The 10,233-nt window shown below is 48.7% G+C and overlaps 2 protein-coding genes across 2 annotated transcripts; one reads left to right on the top strand and one right to left on the bottom strand.

Moving 5' to 3' along the window:
* Positions 1 to 2,843: 2,843 nt before the first annotated feature.
* Positions 2,844 to 4,805, bottom strand: LOC117836143 (protein G1-like5). The gene is made up of 2 exons (XM_034715520.2): positions 4,168 to 4,805; positions 2,844 to 3,925 (listed from the first exon to the last, which is right to left on the bottom strand). The coding sequence occupies exon 2, from the start codon at positions 3,923 to 3,925 to the stop codon at positions 3,281 to 3,283; it is 645 nt and encodes a 214-aa protein (XP_034571411.1). The 5' UTR covers positions 4,168 to 4,805; the 3' UTR covers positions 2,844 to 3,280.
* A 3,139-nt stretch (positions 4,806 to 7,944) lies between these two features.
* Positions 7,945 to 8,823, top strand: LOC140221114 (uncharacterized). Its single transcript, XM_072290438.1, has one exon. It carries the CDS (start codon positions 7,945 to 7,947, stop codon positions 8,821 to 8,823), a length of 879 nt encoding a protein of 292 aa, XP_072146539.1.
* Positions 8,824 to 10,233: the final 1,410 nt, after the last annotated feature.

Here is a 10,233-nt window from a genome sequence, read left to right as displayed (position 1 = left end):
CGAGATCCGGTCCTGGAGGAGAGGCAGCGGCTGCCCAAGGCTTCGGGAAGCGGCTTGGCAACGGAGAACCAACTCCGGCAAGCAATTGGCTGCCCGTTCTTCTCCTCCAACGGACAACATCGATGAAGGGGAGGAGTGCCCGCTGCCGTACCCGGGAAGGCCCAAGCCGTTTGAGTTCGAAGCTGGGATATCGTGCTCCTCTCCTCGCCGAAGGCCCAAGCCACTCTCCTCGCCGGAACATGGATCCAGCCTGAATCGATCTCCCTTCTCCCAAGCGGGGGAAACGAAAATAGGAGGACCTTGGTGCTCCATCTGGGCAAAGGGAAGGCCACTGTGAGGGAGGAAGGTGGGGGGAGGGGAGGAGTCAGGTGAAGAGAGGAGGACAGGCGAGGGCGACGCTTCGAGAGGACGGGCGGCGGCTCTTTCAGGAGGGAGGAGCGCTACGGGAGAGGATAACGGGATTAGGGATGGGATGGTTGATTTTGATTTACAAGTGGGACCCACATTTATAGTCCATACATGGCTCAGGGGGTATTTGTTTCCTAGGGGCTAAACACATTGGATGTTTGGATACTAATTAGGAGTATTAAATATAGGCTAATTACAAAACTAATTGCAGAGATGGAGGCTAATTCGCGAGATGAATCTATTAAGGCTAATTAATCCATGATTTGACAATGTGGTGCTATAGTAACCATTTGCTAATGATGGATTAATTAGGTTTAATATAGTCATCTCGCGAATTAGTCTAGGTTTCTGCAATTAGTTTTATAATTAGCTCATATTTAGTCATCTTAATTAGCATTCGAACATTCGATATCATAAATTTTAGTCTAGGATCGAAACAAGCACTTGTGGCACCCTGCTAAATTTTAGTCTAGGATCGAAACAAGCACTTGTGGCACCCTGCTATATAGTGCCTAGTTCAAACAGCATGCATTAATTTTTCAGCAACTGTACGAGAAGCGACAAGACTGTGATCAGTGTACGCACGGTACTGTACGTCTGTACGTGCATCCCAGTACGCCAGTTGTTGCTGTGCTCGCTGAGAGACTCTGGGAGACTGAAACAGCGAAATGGAGGTAGCAGCCCATTAACCCAAGGACAAAAGGGGAAGTGGAACGTCCCAATGGCAGCGAGGTCGATCGGATCCGTCCATCCTTGCAAAAAGCTTTACAGCCATGCTCTGATTTGATTTGATGTGAGCAGGCAGAAGAGGGAGGCAGTGAAATGAAATGGACATGTACTGGTCAATCTCCTTTTTCTTTCTGGGGATCAAGTGGAGTACTGAGCCGAAGCACCAATAAAGAAATAAAGCAAAGCTTGCAGTCTGCCTCAGCTGGTACTCCTATCACACTGCAAAGGGCAAACCCCAGCTGCCAAATGCTACTCCACTACTAGTCTCTTGTTTCCCCCAATGCAAATGAGCCTGATCTTACATGTTTAAACCACAAAAGCTTACACCTTCCACTCAGACGTGCAGCAATGCAACCTGACAAAACTTCTACTTGTGGTCTTCTACCCGCTACCGTGAAAAGCACGAACTATATATGAGGAGCATGGTTAAGATAAGACACGTCACCAACAAGTGACATTCCAGACGTAGCGTACAACCGTAGCCGTTTCACTTATCTCCTCACAAACTCTCATCAATATTGTTTATTAAACCGGACCCATCCGTCAGCGGCTCCACAGCTTTGCTACAGCATGCTATTAAATGCTGCTGTTCTACGTTTCCGTGATCAGCTGCTGGTAGTCAGGTCTAGCGCCAAGCTGAGTGCCTTTTCCTTTCCTCTCGGATGAGGTGGCGGTCGATTCGACCATTGCTGTACATGCTCTGACAGAAAGAAGGGATCCAAAGCAGAAAACTTGGCAGGAACACGGACTGCACTCGCTGCTCAATAAAATCAAAAGAGTGGGGCTACAAACTGAAACTGAAGGTCTCGTCTGTTTGAGAACTTGTACAGAATCCTACATAAGGAAATTAACCTGTTTTCTCATGAAAATTTTGCCAAAACCCCATGAAATTCATAGGTTTCCAAATCAAACATGCCATAAGTTGCAAGGGCACTACATATACTATACCACTACTAATGCCCCAGTACCACATAAACATATGAACAGCAACAAGTGATCTGGATCATTATCCTTTTAAACAGCCACTGAAAAAACGCAGCAATCATTCATGAATAACCCAAGCTAGTGCCAGCACTATCTGCTGCCACCGGATGTTCCCACATTCCGATCGGCCATCTCCTTTGCAGGCACCCATAAGATGACCAGGCAAGCCTAGCTACTTATGGTATTAGTAGGACAAGAACTACCATAAAAAGCAACGGAAAAGAGCCCCCAAAAAGAGCGCGCAGCAGGCGGCGGCGGCAGCTAGCAGAATGCTAGCGCACACGCATCGCCATCGCCCGCCCCGCTGCGCCTGCGCTGCACGCCATGTCGCCATGGCCCCTTCTTTGGCCTTTGAAGTTTGAACCAGCCCACCCATCCATCCGTGAGACCGTGACCCACTGCAACAGTGCGTTGATTCCCCGGGAGGACGACAGGGAACTGACATGACTCAACGCATCACACACCAACAACAACCAAGATGAACAAGAGCAAGTAGAAATAATCTCTCACACACAGACAGTGGTAACTGGATAGCTCTACCTAGCTAGCTACTTATTGAAAAAGATGAACAAGAGCAAGTAGAAAGAACAAGAAGAATAGCTGCTGCCTGCTGGTGGGTATAGCAGATCGGCAACAAGAAATTAAGCAAGATGATTAATTTCACCGATCGAATCGATCGACCGAGTTGTAGCTGGCTGATAAAAATCCCAAGTCACCATGCATGGAGCAAGCTGGAGCTAGCATATCATCACAAGTTCACAACAACTGCAGCATGAGGCATTACAGATGGGAGGAGGAATTACCAGCAAATAGCAGAGTCATCAAGTTGGGAAATGATCATCAGATCGAGAACTGACCTAATTAGGCAGCAGTAGTAGTAGTTCCAGTACCAATACCAGCAGCAAAGCATATGAAATAGGAACTAATTTGTAGCAGCAGTTGTACTAGCAGTTGCAGCTAAACTATAGCTACAGATCGATAGATAGCAGTAGCAAGAAGCCAAGAACTAGAGAGAGAGAGAGGGGCGATGGTAATAGTAGATGAGGAGCTTCAGCTACCTACAGAGAGACCGGCCAGGAAGACGATCGAGTAGCGCATGCGGTAGCAGCATACATGGGGCCGGGGGCGCGGCCGCGCGATCGAGCAGCTCCGGCGGCCATCACGCCGCGGCGCCGGGCGGGGGCGGCGGCGGCATCTGGTGCTCGTAGTGGTGGGTATGTCCGTTGCCGTCGTGGGGGGAGGAGGAGGAGATGACGGCGGCGGGGACGGGGTGCGCCGCCGGGGCCTTCTTGCGCTTCTTCTTCTCGTAGCTGACGCCGCGCGCGCGGGACTGGTGGTCGCGCACCTCGCGGAGGTAGAGCCTGACGGCGCGCGCGCCGAAGGGGTTGTTCTCGGGGCGGCCCCCGTTCTCCTCGTAGGCGGCGCGCAGCCTGCCGATGAGCGCGTCGAGGCTGCCCCAGGCCTGGCGGAGCGGGCACGGGCAGGGCGCCGGCGGCGCCGGGTGGCCGAAGAAGGGGCACGCCGGGGTGTGCACCTTGGTCTTGCCGAACTGGTCGAGGTAGCGCAGGAACTCGAGCACGTGCGCGCCGCTGCACCGCGCCAGCGACAGCGGCGGGCGGTGGTTCCGCAGGTACTGCCCGAACGTGTTCCAGTCCCGCCGCTTCTGCGACTCGTACCGGCTCGGCGACGCCAGCGCCGCGCCCGCCGACGACGCCGCCGCCGGCGTCAGCGCCCCCGACGCCGAGCCGCCGCCGCCGCTGTTGTCGGAGTGCGGGCTGTCCGGGTGCGGCACCTGCAGGTCCATCTGCGAAAGCAACCAAGAACAGAAACGGCCAACCGATCAGCAAGCAGCTAGCGAGAGCTTCACCTTCACGGCGCGAGTAGCAAGCAAGCAAGTGAGATCTATCTATTTCGGACTCGGTGCCCGCGCGCGAGCCGTGGTCCTGTGAGAGAGAAGGAGAGAGCGCCGCACGCGCGGGCGGGCGGGCGCGCTATAAATAGTGTTCGCGACCACCACCACCACTACTACTACAGCATCTCACTTGCCTCGCCTCACTTCACTTCACTTCACTTGGCACCCGCCCTCGTCTCCTTCGAGAGCCCCCCGGCCGGCCGGCCAGCCAGCCAGCACGGAGCGGGTAGCTAGCGGCGCCGCCTCCAAGATCGCCGGAGAGACCAAGCGGGGCAGACGGCAGATCGAGCTCGCTCGCAGGCTCGCTCACGGCATGCTCGGCGCTGAGGTTTGGGGGGAGGGGAAGGGGAGGGGCGGATACGAGGGTGGGGGTGAGTATTAATTGGCGGCGAGGTTGGAAGGGGCGCGCCGTGGCACAGTGCAGGGCTGCGAGTGAATGGGGGGAGCGGGGGAGGAGACAGTGTGCAGTGAAAGGTGATGTGACGGCAGAAAAAGAAAGGTTTTTAGCGACGGTAGGGGCGGTGACAAGTGAAATATCATCGGTACGGTCGGGGTTTTTAAAATGAAAATCTGCTCCGCTGACGACGGGCGGCCGGGGCGCGGGCGGCGGCCGGAGTTGGAGGTGGAGGGACGACGGCGGACGCGTGCGGTGGATGCCGCCCGCCAAGGGGCGCAGGCCGGCGGGGGTCTCGGTCGCTGGCTGCCACCGGCGTGGGAAGGGGGGGACGGTGGAGACGAGTGGCGATGGTTGGGGGTGTTCTTGTGCCGCGGTCTGATTGTCGGTGGAGGATGCTGGGTGCTCTACAGCTCTAAGTTTAATTTGACCGGAATCGCGGCGGTTTACGGAGAACCATCTGGGCTTACGCGAGATCTCGGGCTTCATATGCTTGTCCTTTCGTGCTTTGTGTGCCTAACTTCATATGCCCCTCAAAAGAATTGTTTAGCGCAAACGTTTTTCTTAATATATACGTTGTACTACTGTGTAAATCGATTATCTCTTGGGCCTTAATTCGACTGTGGAAGCTAGCTCGGAGATCGTGGGTCCATAAAAACTGAAGGTGAGGCTGTTTAGATGCACTCGGATTGTTCCTCATAAGCTGATAAAAGTCAGGATAAAGTAATTTATAAGATTACATATGGTTGGTAGGTTGTATAAAAGTTGGATAACAATCTCCCTAAACATAAAGAGGCATTGTTGGGGATCTGGATCAGGGATATCAAATGCCACACTCGCTGAACCACCAGCGAAGGTAAGCCGTGTTTACTTTAGCATGTTTGCAGGAAACGATGTTTGGACGGAGCAAAGAAAGATGCGAGGGTTCGGGACACCTTCACTTCGTAGTATCAAGGAAGAAGGCGTGAAGGTACAAGGCACTTTCACATATAGGCACGGAGGTTCCAGGCACCTCCGCTATGGAAGACCAAGTTGGGAAGCGCGAAGGTCCCGTGAACTTCCTCGATGAAGAATCCGGTGGACAACTCAAGCTGCTCAAGCGAAGGTGTGGAGGATTGGAGTCACGTTGCGAACGTGACCCTGGTAGCATGAATAGCGTGACCCGTTTGCGGTGAACAAGTTGGATTATGACTCTTTCTTTATTAAAATGTATAGCATATTTCAAAAATTTAGTGGTTGAGTAAGGGTAAATTTAGTAAAAGTCGGTTGGCCTTCCTATAAAAGGGGAGGCACCCCTACTGTACAAGGGTTCACATTTTTGGAGAAATACAAGCCCTAAGAGAGTTTTATTTCCCATCTGTGTGTGCTTACTTAAGTGTTAGGTGAAGAGCTTGCTCTGAACCAACATTTTGGCACCCATCGTTTGTGCTCGAGAAAAAAATTCACGATGGCTCCTGCTAGGAAGAACGACGACAAATTTGAGCAAAGCAGTCCCAAGTAGAGAAGGGGATCCTAGAGATCCAAACACAAGTACCAATCATGAAGAGCAAAGAGAGAGTGGAGAAAATCCCACAAAACAAGAGATCACAAGAGAAGAGCAAGAAGTGAGAGTTTTGACCAATTTGACCGCTCATGAAGTCGAGATGGCAAGACTTGGACAAGAGGCAGAGGAATTGATCCAATCAAAGCAAAGACTACTAGATCAAGCAGCAGCTCGAAAAGGGCAGCACGGGCAGCTAATGAGGTGCAAATGGCAAAAGATGAAATCAAGAAATTGAGATTGGAGCTAGAGCAGCTCAAAGAAAGGCAAGTCGTCAACAAAACACCTTCGTTCCTCCCAATTCAGAGAGACAAGATCATCATCAAAACACTTTTGCTAATCCCAATCCGGAAAGGCGGTTCAATCTGATGAACACCTTCGCAAGTACAAGCATAGAGCTCGGGGGAAGAATCATGGCCAATCAGTTTGAGTTAGTTGCTTCATCTCAAGAAGTGAGAGTCTTGCATACCAGAACATGGGATCGAAAATAGCCGTTGTCACAAGATCTTCAACTAACTCCTTGGCCTCAAACTTATAGGCTCTGACCTCTGCCAAAAGTACTCCGGGCACTCTGATCCAAGGAAATTCTTGATGAGTTATGAGGCTGCAATATTATCAGCCAGAGGTGATGAGTCAGTTCTTTCAAAGTCTTTTATCACTGCAGCAGATGATGCAGTCACTATGTGGTACTCATTGTTGAACCCGAGGGTAATTCATTCGTGGGAGGATTTGAAGGTAAGGATACTAGCAACTTTCCAGGGATTCCAGAGGCCAGAATTGATGGAAAATGATCTGTTTTGTTGCAAGCAAACAGATAAGGAGCCGTTGCAAGGCTATTTCAGAAGATTTGGGCACTCGAGGGCTCAAGCTCTGAATGTGTTGGATTCAGTAGCTATCAGAGCGGCCATCATTGGCCTAAAGATAGGGCAATATCGATCCCATCTCATGCGAGAAGCGCCAAAGACAATTCAAGCACTGAATGAAGAATTTGAGAAATATTGCAGGTCTGATAATGACTACCGCATGTGCACGGAGGAGCAATCTCAACAAAAGCAGGCTACAAGGCAAAACTCTAGCAACTACAAGGGTTGGGTCAATCCCAGAAATACTCCTACTCAACCAACAAGAACTGTGTTTGGCGTCGAGGGAGGCAATCAACCAGAGTAGAGTGAGCACAATGCTGTTAACTCAAACAACCAATCCATGAACAACTCAAACGCTCAATCCCAGGGAGGTTCCAGAGGTGGAAGAAGTAGAGGAAGAGGAAGGGGCCGAGGTAGAGGCCAACCCCCCTCGGCAAAGAAGGAAATTTCATTGCATTTTTCATGGAGAAAATTTTAATCATGGCTCCACATACTACCCAGACAAGAAAAGGATGGATGCAATACTCAAGGAAGAGAAGAAGCAAAAAGAGAGAATGAACCTAGTTAATCATACATCTACACCTTGGCCTCCGCGGCCTTATTGCCCGGTCTACTCGGGAGTAAATTCAAGCACAGTTCATGCTTCTACACTTGTAAGTTCAGCATCCACACCAACTTTCAACTATCAGCTAACTCCCGCATTCAACTACCAACCTTCGCAAGCTTTCAATTATCAGCCAACTCCCACTTTCAAACACCAACCAATTTGGCAATCTCAGACTTTCCAAGCTTAGAACGTAGAAAGAAGAGCTCCGCATGAACACCCATATTCCCGCAACCACCACCATATTCCGGAGCGTCAGCACCTCCGCAGCCAGCAAAGGTGGAAGGGCAGTCAGAGCAATCAGATGCATTGTCAACAATCGGGATGATTATGCCAATAACCGGAGGATCAACTTTGGAATTCGAAAGTAAGAAACAAAAAAATAATTACTTTAGAGAGGTGGGCAACATATTCATGGAAGGCAAAGTTAAGAAAACCAAATGATCTCATGTCCCAATCACCTTCACGGAGGATGACATGCAGTTGAAAAGCTATCCTCACAACGATGCCATGGTAATCAATGCAAACATTGCGAATTGGGCACTTGGAAAAATCTTGATGGACAATGGCTCTTCTGCGGACATCATGTTCGCCAACACCTTTGACAAGATGGAGCTAAATAGGAATCTGTTGCAACCCTCAGACACGCCTTTGTACGGTTTTGGAGGAAAAGTAATCCATGCATTAGGAAAGATTTCTTTACTAGTTTCGTTTGGGGCAGTTCAAAATGTAAGAATAGAGCATATATCATTCGATGTGGTGGAAATGTATTATCCATATTTTGGAATTTTTGGTAGAGAGTTTTTGAACAAATTTGAAGCTGCAATTTATCAGGCCTATCTATGCATGAAGATGCCCACGTTGCATGGTGTCATCACCATCTTTGGAGATCAAGGTGACGGAAGAAACTTAGAAAGGGGGAGAACTCTGGGTCAAAGAAATGTAAATGCTCTTGAGGTGGAAAGTCAAGCAAAGAAGGTGCTCGAGGAACCCAAACGAGATAAAGAAAAAGTCAACATTAAGGAAAATTGTGATACCAAAAGACTATTACTGGATGACATGGTTTTTGGCCAAGAAGTCATCATTGGAACCGATCTCGAACCAAAGGAGGAAAAGAGATTGGTCGAATTGCTTTGCAAAAATAAAGATGTATTTGCTTGGTCCGCGAACGACCTTGCGGGGGTCAATAGAAATATCATTGAACATAAGATGAGCATCGAGAAAGCAATAAGACCAAAGAGGCAGAAATTGAGAAAGATGTCAAACGATAAAGTAACAGCAGTAAAATCTGAAGTCCAGAGATTGCTCAATGCGAAGATCATCAGAGAAGTTGAATATCCTCAATGGCTAGCTAATACTATTCCTATTAAGAAGAAGAATGGAAAATAGAGAATGTGCATTGATTTCACTAATCTAAACAAGGCTTGCCCGAAAGATAATTTTCCTTTACCCAGAGTTGACAAAGTAATAGATGTAGTGGGTGGAGCAGCAATCATGTCTCTTCTTGATTGTTTCTCAGGTTATCATCATGTGTGGATGAGAAAGGAAGATGAGGAAAAAACTAGTTTCATTACCCATTCGGAACATTTTGTTTCGTCCGAATGCTAGAGGGACTCAAGAACGCCGGGCCAACTTTCACTCGCATGACCGGTGAAGTGTTCAAACCTCAGATTGGTAGAAACATACTAGCATATGTTGATGACATCATTGTGAAAAGTGATCAAAGAGAGGATCACATCCAAGATCTTGCAAAGGCCTTCGCTAGGCTCGGTGGAGCAAATTTGAAATTAAATTCGAAAAAATGTGTTTTTGAAGTTTAGAAAGGAAAAGTCTTGGGCTGCCTTGCGTCCACCAAGGGAGTAGAAGCAAACCCTGAAAAAATAAAGGCTATCAGAATCATGGAAGAACCTAAGTCCAGAAAGGATGTCCAAAAGCTCACTGGAAGAATTGTAGCACTGAACAGATTCATATCAAACTGAGCTGAAAGAAGCTTCCCCTTTTTCAAGGTGCTAAGGGGGGTTGGAAAGTTAGAATGGGGCCTAGAGCAGAGCAAAGCATTTGCAGAGCTAAAAGACTATCTTGAAAAGATGGCTATACTATCACCCCCCACAACCTGGGGAACCTCTCTTGATGTATATTGCCGCCTCTCAATCAGCAGTAAGTGTCGCCCTAGTGCGAGAAATTGAAAGCGAAGGTGCCAAGAAACAAATGCATGTATATTATGTGTCAGAGGCGTTGTCAGGTTCAAAGCTATTATATTCTGAACTAGAAAAGATCGCTTATGCACTGATCATGGCATCTAGAAAGTTAAGGCACTAGTTTGAGGCTCACAAAGTTATAGTGCTATCAGACCAACCACTCAATGACTTGTTTGCAAATAGAGAAGTTTCTAGCAGAATCGCAAAGTGGACAACTAAATTGTCTCAACATGTGATAGACTTTGAGAAGAGGGGAGCCATAAAATCACAAGTTTTGGCAGACTTTGTGGCAGACTGGACTGCTCCAAATCATAGTTGTGAAGGTGAAGAGGTTATTCCAGTCTTGGAGATCACCTGCGATGGTAGTTGGGGTCGCAAAGGGGCTGGCATTGCAGCAATAATAACATCCCTGCTAGGTGTGAAAATAAGATATACGGCAAGATTGCAATTTTCTAACCTTGCAAACAGGTGCACCAACAACACCATCGAATACGAAGCACTACTGCTTGGGCTATGCAAGGTCAAAGCATTGGGGGCTAGAAATTTTTTGGTAAAATCAGATGCGAGGGTGATCAAAGAACAAATCGAGAAAGAATGTGAG

Source organism: Setaria viridis, chromosome 9 (genome assembly GCF_005286985.2).
Source record: "Setaria viridis chromosome 9, Setaria_viridis_v4.0, whole genome shotgun sequence".
Lineage (NCBI taxonomy): Eukaryota > Viridiplantae > Streptophyta > Magnoliopsida > Poales > Poaceae > Setaria > Setaria viridis.
The sequence above is the reverse complement of the archived record's forward strand: the minus strand, read 5'-3'. Positions and strand labels throughout refer to the sequence as shown.

What these genes read in the sequence shown, in the direction of transcription:
- LOC140221114 (XM_072290438.1), top strand. Translation starts at nt 7,945, where the DNA reads ATGGTAATCAATGCAAACATTGCGAATTGGGCACTTGGAAAAATCTTG.
- LOC117836143 (XM_034715520.2), bottom strand. Translation starts at nt 3,925, where the DNA reads ATGGACCTGCAGGTGCCGCACCCGGACAGCCCGCACTCCGACAACAGC.